At 46.5% G+C, this 25,742-nt stretch overlaps 1 protein-coding gene across 1 annotated transcript in view; it reads left to right on the forward strand.

Annotated features, from left to right (window-relative positions):
- TPO (thyroid peroxidase) overlaps window positions 1-25,742 on the forward strand; it is an 85,082-nt gene that overhangs the window by 29,542 nt on the left and 29,798 nt on the right. Inside the window, exons 8-10 of the mRNA XM_037733295.1 lie at window positions 18,318-18,839; window positions 23,016-23,274; window positions 24,740-24,910. Coding sequence (XP_037589223.1) covers window positions 18,318-18,839; window positions 23,016-23,274; window positions 24,740-24,910 — 952 coding nt within the window. The remainder of the gene's footprint in view (window positions 1-18,317; window positions 18,840-23,015; window positions 23,275-24,739; window positions 24,911-25,742) is intronic.

Here is a 25,742-nt window from a genome sequence, read left to right on the forward strand (position 1 = left end):
TGAGATGAAGTCTCACTCTGTTGCCCAGGCTGGAGGGCAGTGGCGCAATCTCAGCTCACGGCAACCTCCACCTCCCAGATTTAAGTGATTCTCCTGCCTCAGCCTCCTGAGTACCTGGGATTACAGGCGGGCACCACCATGCCCGACTAATTTTTTTATTTTTATTAGAGACTGGGTTTCACTGTGTTGGCTAGGCTGGTCTCAATCTCCTGACCTCGTGATCCACTCGCTTCTGCCTCCCAGAGTGCTGGGATTACAGGTGTGAATCACTGCGCCTGGCCCTAGTGTTCATTCTTGACCACCCAGGACCCCAGAGGTCTCATCTGTTAACACTGGAGCTATTAGGTCCTGCAGAGGCACCTGTATCTCCAGCAATGAACAGTCTGCCAAGCAGAGGCCCACATTCCCAACTAAGCGGCTCCCAAGTAGAATCTCTGCAAAAATGACTGCATTATGCAGCCTGGAGAGGCCGTGGAGCTTGGCCCCTGTTCTCTCTCAGGCCTTGGGTTCCAGGCTTGCCTTGTAACTTATTAGCTGTGTGTGTATAGGTTTGTTGTATGTAAAAAGAGTGTATTTCCCACCTAATAATGTAGCAGTTAAAATTAAATGACATCAAATTTGCAAAACGAGGCTTGGAGAAGGAATTCAGTGAATGTGCATTGTTACTGCTGTTTTGCTGGTAGCCTAGATGCCTGAGAGGGGTTGGGGTGATTAGGGACGCCCAGCAAGGAGGGAGCACCTTGGATGGGGAGCTGTGCTGGGAGAACTGTCTTCGTGGGGGTTCCACCTTTGGGGCTCTCCTGGAGTTTAGCTGGTTTGGGGAAGAGCAGGTGAAAAGCAGCCTGAGGAGAAGGAGGAGGACTCATTCTCACAAGTCTGCAGCTGCTATTGGGGTAATTTGTGTTTGTCAAGGCAGGAGGGACAGTCGGAGGCCCTCGCTCCTGGTCTCAGCGGAGTGGGGATGTGGCCAGCCAGATGATGTTCCCTTGTGTGCTGCAAACCCCCCATCCACCGCAGGAAATCTGTAGCTATGAACGAGCCAAACACCTGAAAGCTACACAGCCCTCCTCATGCACACCGATATGTATCTCCAGGGACATAACACAAAGTGGAGTTAGTGGATTATGAATTATGTTCATGTTGGAATTTTTTTATTTTCATAAGTTACTGGGGAACGAGTGGTGTTCGGTTACATGAGTAAGCTCTTTAGCGGTGATTTGTGAGATTTTGGTGCACCCGTCACCCAAGCAGTGCACACTGCACCCAGCTTGCAGCCTTTTATCCCTCACCCCTTCACACCCTTTCCCCCCGAGTCCCCAAGTCCACTGTGTCATTCTTACAGCCCAGCTCCCACTATGAGTGAGAACATACAATGTTCTGTTTTCCATTCCTGAGTTCCTTCACTTACAATAATAGTTTCCAGTCTCATCCAGGTCACTGCAAATGCCACTAATTCATTCCTTTTTATGGCTGAGTATTCCATCGTATATATATGTACCAGTTTCTTTATCCATTTGTTGATTGATGGGCGTTTGGGTTGGTTCCACAGTTTGGCAATTGTGAATTATGCTGTTATAAACATGTGTGTGCAAGCATCTTTTTCATAGATGACTTATTTTCCTCTGGGTAGATACCCAGTAGTGGGATTGCTGGATCAAATGGTAGTTCTACTTTCAGTTCTTTAAGGAATCTCCACACTGTTTTCCATAGTGGCTCTACTAGTTTTATTGCCACCAGTAGTGTAGATGGAGTTTTTTTTTTTTTTTTGAGATGGAGTTTTCACTCTTATTGCCCAGGCTGAAGTTCATTGGCACAATCTCAACTCACTGTAACCTTTGCCTTCTGGGTTCAAGCGATTATCCTGCCTCAGCCTCCCAAGTAGCTGGGACTACAAGTGCCCACCAGCACACCTGACTAATTTTTGTATTTTTAGTAGAGGTGGGGTTTCACCATGTTAGCCAGGCTGGTCTAGAACTCCTGACCTTGTGATCCACCCACCTCAGCCTCCCAAAGTGCTGGGATTACAGGCATGAGCCACCATGCCCCGCCTAATTTCCATGTTGATTACATTTTTGACCCAGTGGTCATTCAGGAGCAGGTTATTTTTTTTTCCATGTATTTGCATGGTTTTAAAGGTTCCTTTTTGACTTGATTTCCAGCTTTATTCCATTGTGGTCTGAGAGAGTGTTTGATATAATTTCAATTTTCTTAAATTTATTGAGGCTCGTTTTGAGAGCTATCATATGGTCTGTCTTGGAGAAAGTTTCATGTGGTGTTGAATGGAATGTATATTCTGTGGTTGTTGGGTAGAATGTTCTGTAAATACCTATTAAGTCCATTTGTTCCAGGGTATAGTTTAAATCCATTGTTTCTTTGCTGACTTTCTGTCTTGGTGACTGTCTAGTGCTGTCAGCAGAGTATTGAATTCCCCCCATTATCATGTTGCTGTCTATCTCGTTTCTCAGTTGTATTAGTAATTGTTTTATAAATTTGGGACCTCCAGGGTTAGGTGCATGTTTATTTAGGACTTTAACATTTTCCTGTTGGACAAGACCTTTTATCATTATATAATGACCTCTTGTCTTTTTAACCACTGTTGCTTTAAAGTTTATTTTAACTGATGTAAGAATAGCTACTCCTGCTCAGTTTTGGTGTCCATTTGCATGGAATGTCTTTTTCCACCATTTTACCTTAAGTTTATGTGAGTCCTTACGTGTTAGGCACATCTCTTGAAGGCAGCAGATAGTTGAATGGTGAGAGTTGAATTCTTTGTGCTATTTGTTGTTTGTGTACCTTGGTTTTTGTGATTTTGCTGGTTTTTTTATTATTATATGTTTGTTTTATAGGTCCTATGAGATTTATGCTTTAAAGAGGTTGTGTTTTGATGTGTTTCCAGAACTTGCTTCAAGATTTAGAGCTCCTTTTAGCAGTTCTTGTAGTGTTGTCTTGATAGTGGTGAACTTTCTCATTATTTGTTTGCCTAAAAAAGATTGTATCTTTCCTTCATGTATGAAGTTTAGTTTCACTGGATACAACATTTTTGGCTGATAATTGTTTTGTTTGAGGAGGCTGAAGATAAGGCCTCAATCCCTTCTAGCTTTTAGGGGTTCTGCTGAGAAATCTGCTGTTAAACTGATGAGTTTTTCCTTTATAGGTTACCTGGTGTTTTTGTCTCACAGCTCTTAAGATTCTTTTCTTCAATTTAACTTCAGGTAACCTGAGGACAACGCGCCTAGGCAATGATCTTTTTGTGATGAATTTTCCAGGTGTTCTTTGAGCTTCTTGTATTTGGTGTCTAGGTCTCTAGCAAGGCTGGGAAAGTTTTCCTTGATTATTCCCCAAAATATATTTTCCAAACTTTTAGCTTTCTCTTCTTCCTCAGGAATGCTAATTATTTTTAGGTTTGGTCATTTAACATAATTCTAGATTTCTTTAAGGCTTTTTTCATATTTTCTTTGTGTGTGTGTGTGTTCTAATAAAACTTTATTTATAAAAACAAACAGTGAGCTGGATTTGAACTGAAAGCTATAGTTTACAGTTCTCTGTACTACACTATAAGTTGCAGGAAGGCAGGGACAAGACTGTTTTACCCTCATCACTCTATGTCTGTCACCTAGAAAAGTGTCTGGCATATAGTAGTTGTACAACAAACAGTTGTTGAATTGATACAATCTGAAAGACTGTCACAATGAGATTTGTTCCATGTATCTCTGTGGATCAGTAAGTACAAGCTGTAAAAGAGAAGATCTGTATTCATCATAAGAAAAGCTTCCAAAAGTTCTACCAACCCTACAGAATTATGATACAGATCAGTTAAAATAATGAATGTTAAAGCATTTTGTAAACGACAAATAAAATGTGTGTTATTATCATTCAGAATTAGAACTGATAAAAAAATATGAACAGACTGCCTTCTGAGACAGTGGGATCCCTGGGTTATTTAACGAGAGCCTAAAAATCCATCTTCCAAGAGTGTTCCAGGACAAACTTTTGCATTGATAGGAGGTTGAACCAGAAGATTCTAAGATGCCTTCCAATCTTAGGTTTCTCTTTCTTTTTGTTTTTTACTTTAAGTTCTGGGGTACATGTGCAGATCTTGCAGGATTGTTGCAGGTATACATATGCCATGGTGGTTTGCTGCCTCCATCCCCCCATCACCTACATTAGGTATTTCTCCTAATGTTAGCCCTCCCCAATCCCCTTACCCCCTGCTATCCCTTACCTAGACCCCAGCCCCCAACAGACCCCAGTGTGTGATATTCCCCTCCCTGTGTCCATGTGTTCTCATTGTTCAACACCCACTTATGAGTGAGAACATGTGGTGTTTGGTTTTCTGTTCTTGTGTCAGTTTGCTGAGCATGATGGTTTCCAGATACACCCATGTCCCTGCAAAAGACATCAACTCATCCTTTTTTATGGCTGCATAGTATTCCATGGTGTATATGTGCCACATTTTCTTTATCCAGTCCATCTTTGATGGGCATTTGGGTTGGTTTCAAGTCTTTGCTATTGTAAACAGTGCCATAATGAACATACATGTGCAAGTGTCTTTATAATAGAATGATTTATAATCCTTTGGGTTTATACCCAGTAATGGGATTGCTGGGTCAAATGGTATTTCTATTTCTAGATCCATGAGGAATTGCCATACTGTCTTCCACATGGTTGAACTAATTTATACTCCCACCAACAGTGTAAAAGTGTTCCTATTTCTCCACATCCTCTCCAGAATCTGTTGTCTCCAGATTTTTTAGAGATCGCATTCTAACTGTCGTGATATAGTATCTCAATGTAGTTTTAATTTGCATTTCTCTAATGACCCGTGATGATGAGCATTTTTTCATATGTTTGTCAGCCGCATAAATATCTTCTTTTGAAAAGTGTCTATTCATATCCTTCGCCCACTTTTTGATGGGGTTGTTTTTTCTTGTGTATTTGTTTCAGTTTGTTGTAGATTCTGGATATCATCCCTTTGTCAGATGGGTAGCTTGAAAAAAATTTTTCCCATTCTCTTGGTTGCCAGTTCACTCTAATGATTGTTGCTTTTGCTGTGCAGAAGCTCTTAATTAGATCCCATTTGTCTATTTTGGCTTTTGTTGCCATTGCTTTTGGTGTTTATGTCATGAAGTCCTTGCCTAAGTCTGTGTCCTGAATGGTTTTGCCTAGGTTTTCTTCTAGGGTTTTTATGGTGTTAGGTCTTATGTTTAAATCTTTAATCCATCTGGAATTAATTTTTGTATAAGGTGTAAGGAAGGGGTCATTTCAGCTTTCTGCACGTGGGTAGCCAGTTTTCCCAACACCATTTATTAAACAGAGAACCCTTTTACCACTGCTTGATTTGTCAGCTTTGTCAAATATCAGATGGTTGTAGGTGTATGGCATTATTCCTGAGGCCTCTGTTCTGTTCCATTGGTCTATAGTTCTGTTTGGGTACCAGTAATATGCTGTTTTGATTACTGTAGCCTTATAGTATTGTTTGAAGTCAGACAGCGTGATGCCTCCAGCTTTGTTCTTTTTGCTTAGGATTGTCTTGGCTATGTGGGCTCTTTTTTGGTTCCATACGAAGTTTAAAGTGCTTTTTTTTTCCAATTCTGTGAAGAAGGTCAACAGTAGCTGGATGGGAATAGCACTGAATATATAGATTACTTTGGGCAGTATGGCCATTTCCATGATATTGATTCTTCCTAACCGTGAGCATGGAATATTTTTCCATCTGTGTCCTCTCTTATTTCCTTGAGCAGTGGTTTGTAATTCTCTTTGAAGAGGTCCTTCACGTCCTTTGTTAGTTGTATTCCTAGGTATTTTCTTCTCTTTGTAGCAATTGTGAATGGGAGTGCACTCTTGATTTGGCTCTCTGTTTGTCTATTATTGTTGTATAGGAATGCTTGTGATTTTTTGCACATTGATTTTGTATCCTGAGACTTTGCTGAAGTTGCTTATCATCTTGAGATTTTGGGCTGAGATGATGGGGTCTTCTAAATATACAATCATGTCATCTGTGAATAGAGACAGTTTGACTTCCTCTTTTCCTAATTGAATACACTTTATTTTTTTTTCTTGCCTGATTGCTCTGGCTAGAACTTCCAATACTATGTTGAATAGGAATGGTGAGAGAGGGCACCCTTGTCTAGTGCCAGTTTTCAGAGGGAATGCTTCCAGTTTTTGCCCATTCAATATGATATTGACTGTGGGTTTGTCCTAAATAGCTTTTTTATTTTGAGATACATTCCATTGATACCTAGTTTATTGAGAGTTTTTAGCATAAAGTGCAGTTGAATTTTGTCAAAGGCCTTCTCTGCATCTATTGAGATAATCATGTGGTTTTTGTCTTTGGTTTTGTTTATGTGATGGCTTATGTTTATAGATTTGTGTATGTTGAACCAGCCTTGCATTCCCAGGATGAAGCCTACTTAATCATGATAGATAAGCTTTTTGATGTGCTGTTGCATTCAGTTTGCCGGTATTTTATTAAAGATTTTTGCATCAATATTCATCATGGATATTGGCCTGAAATTTTCTTGTTTGTTTAGTCTCAGTCAGGTTTTGATGTCAGGATGATGTTGGTCTCATAAAATGAGTTAGGGAGGATTCCCTCTTTTTGCATTGTTTCGGATAGTTTCAGAAGGAATGGTACTAGCTTCTCTTTGTACGTCTGGTAGAATTTGGAATCCATCTGGACCTGGACCTGGTGAACCCATCTGGACCTGGACTTTTTTGGTTGGTAGGCTATTAATTGCTGCCTCAACTTCAGACCTTGTTATTGGTCTATTCAGGGATTCAACTTCTTTCTGGTTTAGTCTTGGGAGGGTGTTAGTATACAGGAATTTATTCATTTCTTCTAGATTTACTGGTTTATTTGCATAGAGTTGTTTGTAGTAATCTCTGATGGTAGTTTGTATTTCCGTGGAATTGATGGTGATACCTCCTTCATCATTTTTATTGCATCTATTTGATTCTTCTCTTCTTTTTTATTAGTCTGGCTAGTGGTCTATCTATTTTGTTGATCTTTTCAAAAAATCAGCTCCTGGATTTATTGATTTTTTGAAGGGTTTTTTGTGTCTCTATCTCCTTCAGTTCTGCTCTGATCTTAGTTATTTCTTGTCTTCTGCTAGCTTTTGAGTTTGTTTGATCTTGCTTTTGTAGCTCTTTCAATTGTAATGATAGGGTGTTGATTTTAGATATTTCTTTGCTTCTCATTTGGGCACATAGTGCTATAAATTTCCCTCCAGACACTGCTTTAAATGCGTCCCAGAGATTCTGGTACGTTGTGTCTTTGTTCTCATTGGTTTCAAAGAACATCTCTATTTCTGCCTTCATTTCATTATTTATCCAGTAGTCATTCAGGAGCAGGTTGTTCAGTTTCCATGTAGTTGTATGGTTTTGAGTGAGTTTCTTAATCCTGAGTTCTAATTTGATTGCACTGTGGTCTGAGAGACTGGTTGTTATGATTTTGGTTCTTTTGCATTTGCTGAGGAGTGATTTTCTTCCAATTATGTGGTCAATTTTAGAGTAAGTGTGATGTAGTACTGAGAAGAAAGTATATTCTGTGGATTTGGGATAGAGAGTTCTGTAGATGTCTATTAGGTCCACTTCGTCCAGATCTGATTTCAAGTTCTGGATATCCTTGTTAATTTTCTGTCTGGTTGATCTAATATTGACAGTGAAGTGTTAAAGTCTCTCACTATTATTGTGTGGGGGTCTAAGTCTTTTTGTAAGTCATTAAGAACTTTTTTTATGTATCTAGGTGCTCCTGTATTGGGTGCACATATATGTAGGATAGTTAGCTCTTCTTGTTGCATTGATCCTTTTACCATTATGTAATGCCCTTCTTTGTCTCTTTTGATATTTGTTGGTTTAAAGTCAGTTATATCAGAGACTAGGATTGCAACCCTGGTTTTTTGTTTTGTTTTGTTTTGTTTGCTTTTCATTTGCTTGGTAAATATTCCTCTATTCCTTTATTTTGAGCCTATGCATCTTTGCACATGAGATATGTCTCCTTAATACAGCACACTGATGGGTCTTGATTTTTTTATCCAATTTGCCAGTCTGTGTCTTTTGATTGGGGCATTTAGCCTGTTTACATTCAAAGTTAATATTATGCATGAATTTGATCCTGACATTTTGATACTAGCTGGTTGTTTTGCCCATTAGTTGACACAGTTTCTTCATTGTGTCAATGCTCTTTACCATTTGGTACATTTTTGTGGTAGCTGGCACTGGTTGTTCCTTTCCATGTTTAGTGCTTCCTTCAGGAGCTCTTGCAAGCCAGGTCTGATGGTGATGAAATCTCTCAGCAATTGCTTGTCCCTAAAGGATTTTATTTCTCCTTCATTTATTCTGGGTTGAAAGATCTTTTCTTTAAGGATGTTGAATATTGGGCTCCACTCTCTTCTGGCTTATAGGGTTTCTGCCGAAGGATCCACTGTGAGTCTGAAGGACTTCCCTTTGTGGGTAACCCGACCTTTCTCTCTGGTTGCCCTTAGCATTTTTTCCTTCATTTCAACCCTGGTGAATCTGATGATTATGTGCCTTGAGGTTGCTCTTCTTGAGGAATATCTTTGTGGTGTTCTCTGTATTTCCTGGATTTGAATGTTGGCCTGCCTTGCTAGGTTCGGGAAATTCTCCTGGATAATATCCTGAAGAGTGTTTTCCAGCCTGGATTCATTCTTCTCATCACATTCAGGTACACTGATCAAATGCAGATTAGGTTTTTTCACATAATTCCATATTTCTTGGAGGCTTCGTTCATTTCTTTTCACTCTTTTTTCTCTAATCTTGCCTTCTCATTTTACTTCATTGAGTTGATCTTCGATCTCTGATGCCCTTTCTTCTGCTTGATCGATTCGGCTGTTGAAACTTGTATATGCTTTGTGAAGTTCTCATGCTGTGTTTTTCAGCTTATCAAGTCATTTATGTTATTCCCTGAGCTGGTTATTCTAGTTAGCATTTCATCTAACCTTTTTTGAAGGTTCTTAGTTTCTTTGCTTTGGGTTAGAACACGTTCCTTTAGCTCAGAGAAGTTTGTTATTACCCACCTTCTGAAGCCTGCTTTTGTCAATTTGTCAAACTCATTCTCCATCCGGTTTTGTTCCCTTGCTTGTGAGGAGTTGTGATCCCTTGGAGGAGGAAAGGCACTCTGCTTTTGGGTGTTTTCATCCTTTTTGCGCTGGTTTCTTCCAATCTTTGTGGATTTATCTACCTGTGGTCTTTGTAGTTGGTGACTTTCGGATGGGGTTTCTGAGTGGACATGCTTTCTGTTGATGTTGAAGCTATTTCTTTCTGGTTTTTTTTTAGTTTTCCTTCTAACAGTCAGGCCCCTCTGCTGCAGGACTGCTGAAGGTCCACTCCAGACCCTGCTTGCCTGAGAATCACCTACAGGGGCTGCAGAACAGCAAGGATGGCTGCCTGTTCCTTCTTCTTGTAGCTTCACCCCAGAAGAGTACCTGCCAGATGTCAGCCAGAGCTCTCCTATATGAGGTGTCTCTTTGGATATGTGGGGGTCTTGGAGCCACTTGTGGAGGCAGTCTGTCCCTTGTCAGAGCTCAAGTGCTGTGCTGGGAGCTCCATTGCTCCCTTCAGGGCTGCTGGGCAGGGACATTTAAATCTGCTGCAGCGGAACTCACAACTGCCCCTTTTCCCAGGTGCTCTGTCCTGGGAAGGTGGGACTTTTTTTTTATAAGTCCCTGACATGCTGCTGACTTTTTTCAGAGATGCCCTGCCCAGCAAGGAGGGAGTCTAGTCACAATCTGCCAGCAGAGGCTTTGCTGAGCTGCTGAGGACTCCGCCCAGCTGCTGTGTAAACTTCCTTGCAATTTTGATTACACAGGTAAGGTTAGAACTGCCTTGGTAGTGGCAGACTGCCTTGGTAATAATGAACGCCCTTCTCTCCACCAAACTCAGCTGTCCCAGGTCGAGCTCAAACTGCTGTGCTAGCTGCAGAACTCTCAAGCCAGTGCGTTTCAGTTTGCTGGTCTTTGTGGGGGTGAGATCCACTGAGCCAGAACACTTGGCTCCCTGCCTTCAACTCCCTTTTTTTCAGGGGAATGGGCAGCTCTGTCTCACAGGCATTCCAGGTGCCAGTTAAAACGGCTGCCCAGATTTGTGCTGGAAACCCACAATACTTGTTGGCCCGGTGGGAATCTCCTGGTCTGTGGGCTGTAAAGACTGTGGGAGAAGCACAGTATCTGAACTGGAGTGCTGGAATGGCTGGAAAAGTCCCCAGTGGCCTCCGTTGGGCTGGGGGGAGGGGTCCTCTGGCCATGGCACTTCCTCGGTGGGGCAGTGCCCTGCTCTGCTTTGGTTTGCCCTCCTTGGGCTACACCCAATGTCCAACCAATCCCATTGACATGAACCTGGTACCTTGGTTGGAAATGCGGAGATTACTCACCTTCTGCATCACTGTCACTGGGAAGTGCACTCCGGAGCGGTTTCTATTTGGCCATCTTGGCAGAAGTCCTGCTTTGTTCATATTTTCTTACTTTTTTTCTCTGTTTTTGTTGTATTGGGTTAATTCAAAAACCTTGTCTTCAAGCTCTGAGGTTCTTTCTTCTGGTTGTTCAATTCTATTGCTGAGACTTTCCAGAGCATTTTGCATTTCTATAAGTGTGTCGAATATTTCCAGAAGTTCTGATGTTTTTTTATTCTTGATATCTATTTCATTGAATATTTCTCCCTTCAATTCTTTTATCATTTTTCTGACTTCCTTACATGGGGCTTTGCCTTTCTCTGGTGCCTTCCTGATTAGCTTAACAACTAACCTTCTGAATTCTTCTTCAGGTAAATCAGGGATTTCTTCTTTGGATCCATTGCTGGTGAGCTAGTGTGATTTTGGAGGGTGTTAAAGAAACTTGTTTTGTCATATTCCCAGAGTTGGCTTTCTGGTTCCTTCTCATTTAGGTAGGCTCTGTGAGAGAGAAGATTTGGCTGTTGTTCAGATTCTGTTGTCCCATAGGGTGTTTCCTTGATGTAGTTAGTACTACCCCTATTTCCTAGGGATGTGGCTTCCCGAGAGCCAAGGTGTGGTGATTGTTATCTCTCTTCAGAATCTAGCCACCTAGTTCAATTGTTAAACAGTTCAGCTGGAAACCTCCTTCTCCCTGTGGCCTTTTCCTGGTGCCTCTGGCAGCCCTCCGAAGGACCCCTGTGAGGCGAGGTGGAAATGGCTTGCTAGGGGACCTGGCGAGCCCAGGGCACTTCTCCCACTGCTTCTTCTACCCCTGTATTTCATTCAGCTCTCTGACTTGACTCAGCTCCAGGTAAGGTCAGGATCTTCTCCTGTAATCTAGACTTTCAGGTTCCCCAGTTGGGGTGCATGTTTGGGGGTGGACAATCTCTGCCACTTCCACAGTTTGGGCACTCACAGTATTTGGGGTATCTCCCAGGTCCTGCAGGAGCCATCTGCTTCCTTCAGAGGGTCTATGGGTTCTCTTGGCTTTCCTAATGTGTTCCTGCAGTCATTCCAGAGCGAGAGTTCATGATGTGAACCTCCACACGCTGCTCTGTTTGTCTGAGTGGGAGCTGCGGTCTGGTCCTCCCTCTTGTCTGCTGTGATCTGTCACAAAAAAGCCTCTTCATGTTGCAATTGTAATAGGTGCTCCCAAATTTCTCTGCAGCAGTAAGATGGTAAATTGTATTTTCTAATTGATTACTTCTCAGCAATAATTAATCTTATACAACTCCTATTATTTTCCAGTGCAGTGAAGAAGAAAATCTTGAATTTTACATTACTGGTGTTAAAGCCTCATTCTGTGTATCTTTTTTGATCTAAAGAAAGAAGCTGAGGCACAAACTATCATTTTAAATCGTTTACTTGAGCCAAGAGGACAACAGCTACCCAGAATACTTGGACCCAAATAACCTTGGATGTGAGCTTTGTTAGATCTTTGTTACAAACAAGTTTCAAAAGCAAAAAAGGAAAAGAAGTCAGCCTTGGTCCTTCACTGTATATGATTGCTTGGCTTTTCATTTTGTCCACAGTGTCATTATTCATAAGTCTTAAATGTGGGTCAAATATTGTCCATTTTCTTTCTTCTCTATGATCTGAATTGTTATCTTACTGAGCAGGTCTTCCTTATCTGAATGTTATATTTTTCTGTATTGTATTTTAAAAATATTAAAAACTGGGTTTGATATACAACTTCGTTATATTAGGAATCTATTTTAGATACATAAAATACTGCTTTGGGGAGTGACATTTTTGAAAGCCATGGTGAGAGCAGTATCCTGGCACTGTTCCTTAGATAAAAGGCATGATTCTGATGTTCTTCCTCACCTGTTGTGTTTACTAGGAATTCCTGCTAGAAAATTGAAGATCTTTTATTTGTAATTTCCCAAGAATTTTAAAGAGGCTTGTGGCTTACAGATTTACTCCGTGCCTTCCCAGCAGTGGCAGAGGAGGCGACACGCTTGCACGTCACTTCATTACTGTGTAAGCTACGCTGTTAGGTTTCCAGTGCAGCGCCATCTTTACTGGCCCACGTGACGGGGATGCAGGTTTTCATGTATTCTTGGATTCGATTTGCTAATATTTTATCTGAAATGCTGCATCTCTGTTCATAGGCAGAGTTGTGCTCTTCCAGTGCTGCACCGGTTTGGGTGTTACAGACACACCAGCACCTGACGGCGGTCAAGGGTTGCCAACTCTTACTACGCTCAGGGGTACCTTGCCTAAAATCAAACTCGGGTTTTCGTTTTGAATAACTGGTAAAGCTTATTTGTGACTCTGGTCCTGATAACCTTTGGGGTGGCAGACCTTTGGCTCTGGGCTCAGTTCTGGGTGCAGTTAGTCTATTTGGGCCCATAAATCTTTCCTGTTCTTGATTTCCTATTACCTTCCTATTACGCCTTTTTATCTACTTCACATTTCTCACCCTCTTATGGCAAATGCGAGTTGAGTTACTGTCACTGTGTCTTTCTTTTTGACAAATGTAGTTAAGACTATGTATTTTTGTATAACCCCCCAAAAAAAATTTTGATAGATGGTCCTTAAGTTGATGTTAGTTCAAAATAGGTTTTAATTCAAATAAGTATTTCTTACATTAAACTTGAGCACCCAAATGTAAGTGTAATTTCACATAAATGGAAAACTTAAATTGTGCCTGACTTTCCTGACATGTGGCTCTTCCTCTCCCTCCCTCATTGCTAGCCTCTCCCCTCCCTCACTCCCACGTTTTCCACTCATGCCTCTGCCCCCAAACCAGATCACCCGACTCCCAGATGTTGATATTTGAAGTGTGTGTGTAGGGGGAAGGGGACATGATAAATGAGACTAGAATAGTAAGAAGCTGGTGTAGACAGCGTAGTGGGCCCAAAGGAATTCACAGGGCACCCCATTTTAATCTTCATGCCCTTGCTGTGATCTGAATGCTCGTGGCCTGCCTTCCCATGATCTGAATGTTCCTAGCGTGCCCTTCCCATTCTTTGAGTGCTAATAGTGTGCTCTTCCTGTGATCTGAATGTTCATAGCATGCCCGTCCATTATCCGAATGCTCATATGGTGTGTTGTTCCCATGACCTGAATGCTCATAGTGTGCCCCTCCCATGACACAGATGTTCATAGCATTCCCTCCCCATGAACTGAATTCTCATATGGTGCACGGTTCCCATGATCTGAATGCTCATATGGTGTGTCATTCTCATGATCTGAATGCTCATATGGTATGTCATTCTCATGATCTGAATGCTTATATGGTACATGGTTCCCATGACCTGAATGCTCATACGGCGTGTCATTCCCATGACCTGAATGCTCCTATGGCGTGTCAGTCCCATGACCTGGATGCTCATATGGCATGTCGTTCCCATGATCTGAATGCTCACACGGCGTGTCATTCCCATGACCTGAATGCTCATACGATGCGTGGTTCCCATGACCTGAATGCTCATACGGTGCGTGGTTCCCACGATCTGAATGCTTATATGGTGTGTCGTTCCCATGATCTGAATGCTCATATGGTATGTGGTTCCCATGACCTGAATGCTCATATGGTATGTCGTTCTCATGATCTGAATGCTCATAGTGTGTCCTTCCCATGATCTGAGTCTCATAGCCTGCTCTCCCTGTGATCTAACTGGTCATAGTGTGCCCTTTCCGTGATATGAATGCACGCTCAGCTACATCTAAAGAAGCCATGCATAAGCATTTTCTCTTGAATGTTGTTAACAAAACAAGACTAAGTGAGGCCACTTTCTGTATCTTGGATTCTCACTCAGTAGTGCTGCATCCTGGAAATCCCCCATGGAGCTCCAAGCCCTCCCTGCTCACAGCTGGACAGTTCCACGCTCTGGGTCATAGCCATGGGCGTCCCCTTCCGTGTTGCAGCCTCTACCACAGCGTGGATCAGCAGAAGTGACACTGCCAGGCTGGAAGGCAGCTTTAACACTGCTGTGCTGGCACTAAAGAATTCTGTGACCCTCACAGCAATGACTCCGCACGCTCCTTACCCCATCCACACTCGCAACAGCGTTAATTGGCTTTTTCTCATTTTTTTTTCTGCTTGTTTGGTGGCAAAAAGCGACATTTCATTCTTACATTAGTTGCCTGAATGTTACTGAACTTTAAACTTGTCCTTTTTTTTGGCAATTTGTGTTTGTTCAATGAATGATCTATTCCCAGTCTTTGTCCATGTTTCTACTATTTGACTGTTATGACTGATTTTAATTGCTCCTTTTCCACTCTAGATGTTAACTCTCTGTCTCTCTTACACATATTTTTCTCCAGCCCCATCAATATAGGAACTGTCAGCATGAAGCACTTTATAAGGCCAGGTCTTCTTGTGTGTTGATGGCTTCTAAGCTCAGGGTCAGTTCCAAAATCTCCTTTGCTCCCAGGTCAAAAGTGACCTCCTGCGTGGGACGGCAGAGCGGGTCTCCATTCATCTTGCACAGAGGACAGTAGGGGCGCGTTTTACTCCCATGCAGATGCAAGACCAGCTACCCTCGTTCTCCTCACAGGCCTACATTACGCTTTGTCGCAGGAGAACTGGGGTCTGGTTTGGGCTCTCTGTCTTCTTTTATTAATAGATTCATCTATTCTTATTGACGATACTGTGTGGACTTGATCATAGCGGCCTTCTAGTGTATTCTATTACCTGTCGAGTCAATACTCCATCACCAGTCTTTTCCGTAGTTTATTAAGGAATAAATGAATAATGGAATTTGTTTCTTCACGTAAACTTTAAAATTAACTTATGCATTTCAAAATAAAAAAGCACTATCATTATTATTCTAGATGAAATTGTATTTAATTTATACATTCAGAGAGAAATAATCTTTTGTCAGATTTTTTGTACATTTAATGATGTTTTACAATTTTCTTTTTGTAGATGATATGATTATTTTGTTAAATTTACACGCTTGATTTTGAGAAACATTTTCATTATTATGAAATGGATTTTTTCTTTCATTATCATTCTTGGTACTTTGCTAAAGAACAAAACAGAAAGAAAAGAACAATTTTATACTTTTCCACAGATTGAAGACACTTTTTAAAGAAATTTTATCAATATTTTAGAATTTTTAGATGTTGTAGATATCTAACATAGCATTAAGAAAAAGAGATAATTTTATTATGTTTTAAATCTTATTATTTTATTTTCTAGACTTTGGTCTAACTGAGATGATAGTACTAAGTATCAATAGTGATAGTGTTTCTGCTGGTCCTTAATTCTAAATTAAATAGTTCCATTGTTTCACTGATTGAGATAATATTTGTTATTGCTTCTGCATTATATTTTAGCAATTCCAATCTATTCTATTCTATTTCTATTGAACCCGGAATGGTAATAGTAAATTTTATATTTGCAGTTTAAGTGCCTGTGATATATAATTTTTCTTCTTTAACTTGTCGATACCCTGGATAATATAACCCTGTTCTCCAACACGGAGCCATTCTGTGAATAGATTCCATTTGGCTGTGGTAATCACTCTTTTGATTGGCGGCCCTATCTGGCTTTTATTATTTTATTTTGAAGGGATATTGATCAGTGTGCTCTGTCCTTGTCCTGTTGTCATCAGAGGCCAATACGAAAGTTTGGCTGCCTCTGTAGAATGCAGTGGGGCCCTTTCCATCCTTCCTATGGCTGAAATCGTTTAAGCAACCTTGGAGTTATCTAACCTTTTGAGATTTGATAGAAGACTGCTGTCAATGCCATCTGATCTGTACATTTCTGATCACCTGTCCATCTCCTCCATCCTCATTGTCCACTGGAGTTTTACATTGTTTTCTTGGAAAAAGTGTGGTTATTTCTATTTTGCTAGGGAGTCATCCACCTGCTCCTCACGTTCCAGTGTGCTGCCATCAAAGTGCATATACAGCTGCTCCCGACTGCTCTTCTCTCCTGCGCCTGAGCCCTGCTCCTTTCTCATTCCAAATGCTGCTTCTGCCTCATGCCCTGCCCTTTCCTTCTCTTCCACACTGGGCTGTGGAGCAGGGCTTTGTGTTTTCCTCCCAGCAGGTTTTTTATTCATAGTTAATTTTAACTTCTGCATGTATTAATTTTAACTTCTGCATGTATTAATTTTAACAGCTGCATGTGTTAATTTTAACTTCTGCATGTATTAATTTTAACTGCTGCATGTATTAATTTTAACTGCTGCATGTATTAATTTTTAACTTCTGCATGTATTAATTTTAACTTCTGCAGGTATTAATTTTTAACTTCTGCATGTATTAATTTAACTTTCTCATTTACTTTTGCTTTAGCTCTCTGTTCCTTAACTGAATTCTTAAAATAGCTACTTAATTTCTTTGTTTTTGTTGTTTTGATGAAAGCAATTTAAAGAGCACAGATTTTCTTCTGAGGAAGGCTTTGCTGTTATGCTTGAATTTTCTTAACAAGCAAGCTAACCTTTCATCAATTTCTAGAGAGACCTTAAGCTCTTTCTAAGAACCTCTTTGAATCAGTGATTAGGAGAGTTTGTAGCTCCTTGCTATTTGTTTGCAATTGTATTATTATTTGCACTCTTCAATTAAATCCCTTATTTCCTCCTTTCCTCCTGCTCTTGGGCTGCTGGGCCTGTATAACATGCAGTGAAGGCACACTGTCACGGTTTCCTGCCTTTCCTACTCTTTTGCGGAATTTCAGCTCCTGCCTGAGTTCCCTGCCGGCCCCACATTCTCAGCTCCTCTGCTCCGACCTGCAGTCCAGCCAGCAGGCCTCCGAGGGCTCTCAGTGGAAGCGCATTTTTAAAGCATGACCTGTAGGCCCTGTGCTGGCTCTGAGCCAGGGCTGAGGGTCTTTGCTGCCCCGACCCCAGCTGACCTTGGGCTCACAGCTGCAGGCCAGGAGCTGCCCAGACGGGTTCTGAGGCATCCACTTTGCTGCTTCACCACTCGGCCAACTCCCCCTCACTGACATTCTTTCCACGGCACCTCCCTGCCTGAGGCCAGCCGGAGCTCCTCCTGTCTCCCTGCGCAGCTCTGCAGGAAGGGCTAACTCCAGGAGCGGGTGGGCTGCAGGCTGGCTGGGCGCACTCCCTCACTTGACTCCAGGTCATCTGTTCTTCCCTAATCCTTGGGGCCCGGGCTGCACTTTGCCCTGAGAGGCGCTTTTCCCTTATTTTCACTGGTAATAATGTCTTATGATGAGAAGGCAGAGATCTTCAGGAAGGGTGTATCTTTCGGGGTCTGTCCAAAACCAGCGATCTGTGATTCTGGAATTGCTGTTTAACCCCTTAAATCTGATAAGGCCCAGGGTAGGCCCTGCCCCGTGACCCTCCCCAGGAAGGAAGCCTGCCGGGAAGGCCACCTGCTCTCGGCGGTCCACGGAGCTCACCTGCGTCCCGCACCGCCGGCTCTTCCCAGGAAACCTGTAAGCCTGGAAAAGTGTTTCAGATCCTCATGTTACAGATGAGGAGATGGAAGCTGGTGACAGCCAGGCTGGAAGCCCCTCCAGGTCTCCTCACTCCCCTCTAGCTGTCTTCACACTAAACAGTGACGCCCACAAAACCCTGAAGCTGTGGGCCCCCAGTGCTCCTAAACCGAGCCTAGGGCACTGGAAAGCAACAGGTCAGCGCTTCCGAAAGTCAGAGAAAAACCAGACCCGGGATTCCATGGGCAGCCGGGACAGGTCTCCGCAGGAGCCAGACTTGCCCGGGCCAAGAGCATCTGAGCTTCGGGGAGGTGTCCGGGAGGTGCGAACTCCAGGACGGCGGCTCCACCCTCTGGGTTCAGCCTCCTCCAAGCAGGAGACACGTGGGGGGAGGGAGGAGCTGGCGGGACCGGCCCCCGCAGAGAGGAGGGGAGGGCAGGGGGAGCTTCTAGAGTCTGAAAAGCGTTTGCGGGGACCGCGGCGACCCTGAACCCCATCTGCCCGCAGCTCCGCGAGGAGGCCCGGCCCGCCGCGGGCTCCGCCTGCCTGCCCTTCTACCGCTCGGCGGCCGCCTGCGGCACCGGGGAGGCGGGCACGCCCTTCCTGGGGAACCTGTCGGAGGCGCCCCCGCGGCAGCAGGTGAACGGGCTGACCTCGTTCCTGGACGCGTCCACCGTGTACGGCGGCTCCCCAGGCCTGGAGCGGCGGCTGCGGAACTGGACCAGCGCTGAGGGGCTGCTCCGCGTCCACGTGCGACACCGCGACTCCGGCCGCGCCTACCTGCCCTTCGCGCCGCCACGCGCGCCCGCGGCCTGCGCACCCGAACCCGGCGCCCCCGGAGCGGCCCGCGGCCCCTGCTTCCTGGCCGGGGACGGCCGCGCCAGCGAGGTCCCGGCCCTGACGGCGCTGCACACACTGTGGCTGCGCGAACACAACCGCCTGGCCGCGGCGCTCAAGGCCCTCAATGCGCACTGGAGCGCGGAAGCCGTGTACCAAGAGGCGCGCAAGGTCGTGGGCGCCCTGCACCAGGTGCGCGGGGTGGTCCTGGGCGCCTCGCGTGGCTGCGCAGAGTCACAGGCCCGTGCACAGCCATTGTGGGCGCCCACCTGGGTAAGCTCAAGGCCGTGGGTGCCTTGCGTGGGCGTGGGGAGGGTCATCGTGGGCTCCTGTGCAGGCGCTGGCGGCCCTCCCCGGCTCCTCTGTCCCACCTGCCCACCGGCCTGCCAGCTAGTGATTATCCGACTGAGACACCAACGACCACAGCCACCCAACAATGGCGCCAGGCCACCCCACTTTCCCCGTCCCACAGCCAGGCTGCGTGCTTTGCGGATTTTAACGCATTTAATAATTCTCATAACAACCCTTTGAAGCAGGTGGACAGTGATGCTGGTGTTTCTGTGTTTTGGAGACAATGCAGAGAATGAAGAACAGACTCTGTGAGGTTTCTGGATTAGCCACTTAGAGTCTATTTGAAACCTTCCTTCATTTTATGACTCTTTTAAGAATGCATGAGGGTCTTGAATGGAGACTCAAGTTGGCCTTTTATTAATTGTGTGATGGAGAAAAGCACTTACATGCCTGTGAAATGCAGCCCCTGACTCTGCAGCCCTAGGGGTGGTCAGGAAGAATGATGGGTTGTTTATATTGAGACTCAACCAGGGTGTCTGTTGCCACAGGCCCTGTAGCAATCTCGGCATGGTCTGTGCCATGCTCACTGGGAGCCTTCGGGGAAGGGCAGTCAATCCTCTTCTAAAGGAGGAGCGGGAGCCTTGTCCAAGGAGGCACGGGGCTGTGTGGCCCCAGCTACGCCGCTGCCCTCCCGGCCGTTGCTGCCCTTCAATCTCACAATCCCCGGCTGCTCTGTGGTGCGTCATGAGACAAGAACGCAGTCAGGTGCTTACTTTGGCGGGAACTTTTGTGTCCTACAGACAAGACAAGAATGAGAAAGGACACCCTTCCCAGCACAGGCGTGAGGGGCACAGGGAAGGTGGCCTGCCCTGGGGAGTGTGGGTGGCGTCCAGGCAGCATGGACTTGGGCTCCACAGGGTGAAAAGATAAAGACGCCCCAAACATCTGGCTTGGACGTTCCCTATGCCCTGGCCGTCAGCCAGCAGACCCAGATGTCCAGGGACCCACAGAAAGTCACCCTTTGCTTTGGCCACATGTGGAGGCAGGGCCAGCCGCTGGAGGAACCGCAGGCCTCCTCGGGCATCCCCATCCTAGGAGGCAGGTCCACATCTCGGGCAGGGCCTGCATCCTCGGCCGCTCGGCTGCTGGCCTTCGCTGTAGCTCAGTACTTTTCCAGAGCAAAGGAGCAGATAGATAAAGCCATGCTTCCCAGGCTGGAAAGAAAGAGAAAGGGTGTTTTCTGGAGTGGGTGCTGTTGTGGCCCCACCCAGCCCCCTTTACCTGCACGGCCCCATCCCCCAGTGGCCTCCTACGTGGGCTGACAAGATCTCCTGGTATAATACTCAATCCAGGGGTAGCTGTGGAGGCTGAACCCTGCCCTACAGGGATGGCCAGGCCCCTGCCTCACGGCTGGACTAAGCCCAGGTGTGCCACTCTGCAGGGCCTGGTTCCTGCCCCTCTTCCATAGGCAGGAACCCCCATAGGCAGTCCTGGCTACAGAGGAGCATGCGCCAGGCCCAGATGTATTAAGTCCTTGGGGAGCCTGGTGCCTGCTCAGCCTCCTCTCTGGAGCGCCCTTAGCGAGCGCTTGGGAGCCCTGCCTCTTACGGACTAACGGGGCATGTGTGAGAAAACTCGGGGTAACATTGTTCTGCACAGAGCCCGGTGGGGACGTTGAGAGCAATTGGGAGTCGGGGGTTCAGAGGAGCCTGTGCCTTGGGCTGCATGGCAGTTTCCCACCACTGGTGAGAAGGATCGCACCTCCAGTCTCTCTGTCCTGGCCTCCCCAGGTGCTGCGGTCCTGGCTTCCTGTCACCTTCACCCCCACCATTTTCCCAAGCATGAACCTTTTGGTCATTCCTGCCGGTGGTTGTGAAGGCAAAGCAATGGAGACTGCCCACAAGTCAGCACCTGGAGGCTTTGGCAGAGGCAGCAGGGACCCCAGAGGCAGGGGTGAGAGCAGACAGGGGGGCAGCCTGAAGCCGCGTGGGGACACGGGGCCTCAGGACAGCACTGCCAGCAGAGGAAGAAGATGTGGCCCACCTGGGAGATGGAGGACAGGAGCGGCACCCGTCAGTGACAATGCCCAGTCTGGCAGTATGGCGTCTGCCAAGTCCATTAGCTCAGAGTAGCCATTTCCCCCACCTGACCAGGTAAAGAAATACCAGGAGCATTTTCAGAAGAATTACTGTGAAAATTCCAGAGAGCTGCTCACAAGATTCAAGTGTTTTCCTTTGAGATAGATCTCCTGTCACCCAGGCTGGAGTGCAGTGGCACAATCACAGCACACTGCAGCCTCAACCTCCTGGGCTTGAACAATCCTCCCCCCTCAGCCTCCTGAGTAACTGAGACTACAGGTGTGCACCACCACACCTGGCTAGCATTTAATTCTTTAAGATGTTTTGTAGAAACAGAGTCAGACTGTGTTGCTGAGGCTGGTCTCAATCTCAGGCTCAAGCAATCCTCCCACCTTGGCCTCCCAAAATGCTGGGATTATAGGCGTGAGCCACCACGCCTGACTCAAGATTCAAGTTTTTAGGTCCCATTGGTCAGAATGAAGGGTCCTTCTGCCCAACCTCGACAGCTCCCAGGGGAGGATGCGGGGTCTGAGCCCAACTGCTTACCGGCGTTATGTCAGGTCAGATGAGGAGCGAGCGGGGAAGAGGAGAGACACACTGTTCAGAGCTCTGGAAAGCGTGGACACTGAGGATGCACAGCATCCACGAGGCTCGGCTGAAAAGGCGTGGGTTTGCTGTGTGTGAGCAGCTGGCTGGGCACGGGTGGAGCTGCTGAACCTGAGGCTCAGGCAGCAGGAGTCCCTGCCTCACAAGTCAAACTTCAGGTAGGCAAGAAGGGGAAGAGGTGTCTTCCTTAAAACAGCTTGCGCTTGAATTTGAAACTGCCTCAGTCCCTGGGCGGAAAAGAGAGAGGCCTTTTCCTTTCTAGTGTAGTGAGAAGACACTGAAGAAGAATGTTCCAGGGAACAGAGGTGCTGCCTGAGTTCTGAATGGGAAGCTCATGGACCTCCTTATGCCGTTAGGAGGAACCCGCAGACCCCTGTGTGGTTCAGAAATGCCACATACATTGCAGCTGAGGTGGAGAGGCCGTCCCGCCCGGTGAGATCCGGACTCCTCTGGAACGCTGACCCATCACATGGTGCCTCTCACCGATGGAGGAACTAGTGCAGGGACGGAAACCTAGCTGGGAAACGTTTGGATGCAGGCTTTTCCTCCTCATCCGTCCAGGTCTCCGAGGTGGAGCGGGATGGCAGGGAGCAGGTGCGCCCTCTGTGAAAGCCCAGGCCACACGGGACCCACGGCTCTCCCTGGTCTCCCTGAAGGGCCATTAGGTGCTTAGGAAGTGCACTCTGTCATCTGGAGGGAACATAGTACAAGTGTGTAAATAACGTTTGTTATTTTTAACAATCCGCGTGCCTTCCTAAACTGGTAAGCTAAAACAGAAGATTCATATTGTGGAATAGAGTTATTCCTATTGTTTCATTTCGATGTGGCTTATTGACCAAAATACTCCCCTAAATACCAAAACAATTTGACGTTGGTTTTTCTGTCTGAAAGAAACACTGTCAAACCTGAAACTAGGATCTTTGTCCTAATTCTCCTGGGACCACGTGTGAAATCGTGATTTCTGGACCCCGTGACTGCACTGTAATTTCCTGCTGACAGAGGTCTGTGCCATACAACAGGCTTTGGTTTAATCCTCACAAAGGCTCTAGGAATTAGGTATTATTTTTGCTTTCTAGAAAAAGGAACTGCTTCCTGCTGTCAATCCAACCAGGAGTCGAGCCGCTCGGCCTGGCCTGGTGACTGTTGTTGGCTGGACAGAGGCGCTGCCCGCGGCAGCACCATCCTGGGAAGGAGGCTCTCTAGGTAGCCCTATACACACGCCTCCTGGATAGCCATGAAAAAATCAACAAGAAGACCTTTCTGGGAGGTTCAGCTTTGGCCAAAAGTCCAGCTCGCTGGGGACGTCGAAGATGGCGCTCCTCTCCCCAGCCGCCCGACGCTACCCTCCGCTGATACCCCGGGCCTCACTGAGATGCTTTTCCTTTCTTCGCAGATCATCACCCTGAGGGATTATGTCCCCAGGATCCTGGGACCCGAGGCCTTCCGGGAGCATGTGGGCCCCTATGAAGGCTATGACTCCACCGCCAACCCCACTGTGTCTAACGTGTTCTCCACGGCCGCCTTCCGCTTCGGCCATGCCACGATCCACCCACGGGTGAGGAGGCTGGATGCTTACTTCCAGGAGCACCCCGACCTGCCCACGCTGTGGCTGCATGAGGCATTCTTCAGCCCTTGGACGCTCCTCCGAGGAGGTGAGTGGGTGCGGTCCCTGCGGCTGGTCCCATGAGAGCTCCCTTCTTTCCGATGACTCTCTGCAGCCAAGCAGACCTTCCATGTGGGCACACGTGCTGATCCTACACAAGGATTTTAATATCTATGGGGAAAATAAATGTGTTTAAAGCATTTTAAAAGGCTAAACTGGGGCCAGGTGCAGTGGCTCAAAACTGTAATCCCAGCACTTTGGGAGTCCAAGGCAGTGGATCACTTGAGGTCAGGAGTTTGAGACTGCCTTGGCCAATATGGTGAAACCCCCATCCCTACTAAAAATACAAAAAGAAATTAGCTGGGCATGGTGGTGGCTGCCTGTGGTCCCAGCTACTCGGGAGGCTGAGGCAGGAGAATTGCTTGAACCCGGGAGGCAGAGGTTGCAGTGAGTCGAGATCTCACCATTGTATTCCAGACTGGGTGACAGAGCAAAACTCCATTTAAAAAATAAAATATAATAAAATTAAAGGCTAAACTGTTCTATGGTTATGAAAAGCACCATCACTTTAGGATGTTAATGATGAGTTACCTTTGGAAGTTAACTAGAAGCAAATGATCTGATTCCCCAATTCAGTTTTTGGAAAAGTTAATTTTCAGCTCCCCCACTTTGTATTCCTATTCCTTTCCCAGTGCTCTATGTGTCCTGGAAGCTTCTAACGTGTCGCAGAAGTTGATGGCTCCCGGTGTGGTGGGGAGTGGGAGGGCAGAGGTGCAGCAGTGTGTCCAGCAGTACCTGCTTAGATGACAGCTGAGCCAGGCACAGCGTGTCAGAGAGCGGGGCACGCCTGGCCCTCCGCAGCTGCCTGGCCTCTGATGACACCCAGGTCACCCACACAGGATGACGCACATCATGTTTTCTGAGTCATGCCTTTGGGGCACCCTGAGGTCACACTGACCCTTTAAAGACTCTTACGTCATGCAGTTGTGGGTTCACACGCCTTTGAGATGGAGGGTCCCTGACTGGCGGTGGGGTCCGTTTCCATATGGGGCCTTTGGAGATGACGGGAACAGTGGTCCCCAGGCACCCTGGCCACTCCCTCAGCTAAGCCGAGTCTTCCTTTCACTGTTCTGGATGTTAGAATTCTGCAAATGCTTCTTTTTTTTTTTTTTTTTTTTTTTTTTTTTTTTTTTTTTTTTTTTTTTTTTTTTTTTTTTTGGTAATCGTTCCATTGCCGAGAAATAAAACAAAAAGCTTTAAAAACTGGCAGCCTCCTTGTCCTTGTCCAGGCCCCTTTCTTTCTGAGGGTCCATCCCCCATGAGCCACGTCGTCAGTGTCGGCCCAGTGCTTCACCTGCCAGCAAGGGCAGCGTCCTGAGGACATTCAGGAAACTCTGGAGTCACACAAGCTGAGTTCATAAACGTACGCGAAGATTTGCTGAGTATCAGACTGAGATACTGTTTCTCTAGAACTGGGCCGAGAACCATCCTTGCCTTTGCATGGTATTTTGCAGGTGGTTTGGACCCGCTAGTCCGAGGCCTCCTTGCAAAACCAGCCAAACTGCAGCTGCAGGATCAGCTGATGAATGAGGAGCTGACGGAAAGGCTCTTCATGCTGTCCAATTCCAGCACCTTGGATCTGGCGTCCATCAACCTGCAGAGAGGCCGGGACCACGGGCTTCCAGGTCTGCCAGTTCCCTCCCTTGCCTGCCTCACGCAGCTGCTGTGGGATTTCCCCAGCCAGGAACCTGCTGCTAGGGAGACTGATTGAAAGTAAAACGCATCTGCAAACCCAACGCCTTCTAAGCAACCGCTCTTAAGGGCCCCGGGTCACTCAGCTTAAGAGGACACTTCCAGCTTTCCTTAGAGACAGTGGCACAGAGAGGGTGGTTCTGAGCCTCACAGGAACCTGTGGGCTGGGGGGTGAGAAACAGCCAGTCCTCATAGAGGGAGGAGGCGCTGCGTGTGCAGACAATGGCAGGCCTGCGTCCAGTGTCCCGGGAAGCTTCTGGGATGGCTGGGGTGCTCCCTTCCTCTTCTCCTCCCCACCACGGGGTCCCAGGGCCTGCAGAGATCATTCCACCACCTCAGGCCTCCTGTTAATGAACTGGTCCAAGCCGGCCCCTGGCGGGAGTGGCTGCCTGGCCTCTGGCCGGCAGCCCCCTGTACTCCCCACACCCCACCTGGCCCCTGCCTTTCCCGGCCCACACCCCACAGCCTCCTCCCTGACCTGCTCCGTTCCCACACCCCTGACCTCAGGTCCACCCCAGCCTTGCCTCCCCTGGCTCCTAGGGGTTTGGTTGTCTGGTCGACCTGCAGCCCCTGTGCAGGCCCCATCCCCCGACACCGAGTACTCCCTGTGTGGCGCTGACCTCTCCACACAGCTGGGAGCTAGAAGGTCTGATGTGTGGGTGACATGTGAGGGCCTCTGGGAGCTGGAAGGTGCCCTTCTGACGTGTGGGTGACAGGTGAGGGCCCCTGGGAGCTGGAAGGTGCCCTTCTGACGTGTGGGTGACA

Source organism: Cebus imitator, unplaced genomic scaffold (assembly GCF_001604975.1).
Source record: "Cebus imitator isolate Cc_AM_T3 unplaced genomic scaffold, Cebus_imitator-1.0 Scaffold512, whole genome shotgun sequence".
Taxonomy (NCBI): domain Eukaryota; kingdom Metazoa; phylum Chordata; class Mammalia; order Primates; family Cebidae; genus Cebus; species Cebus imitator.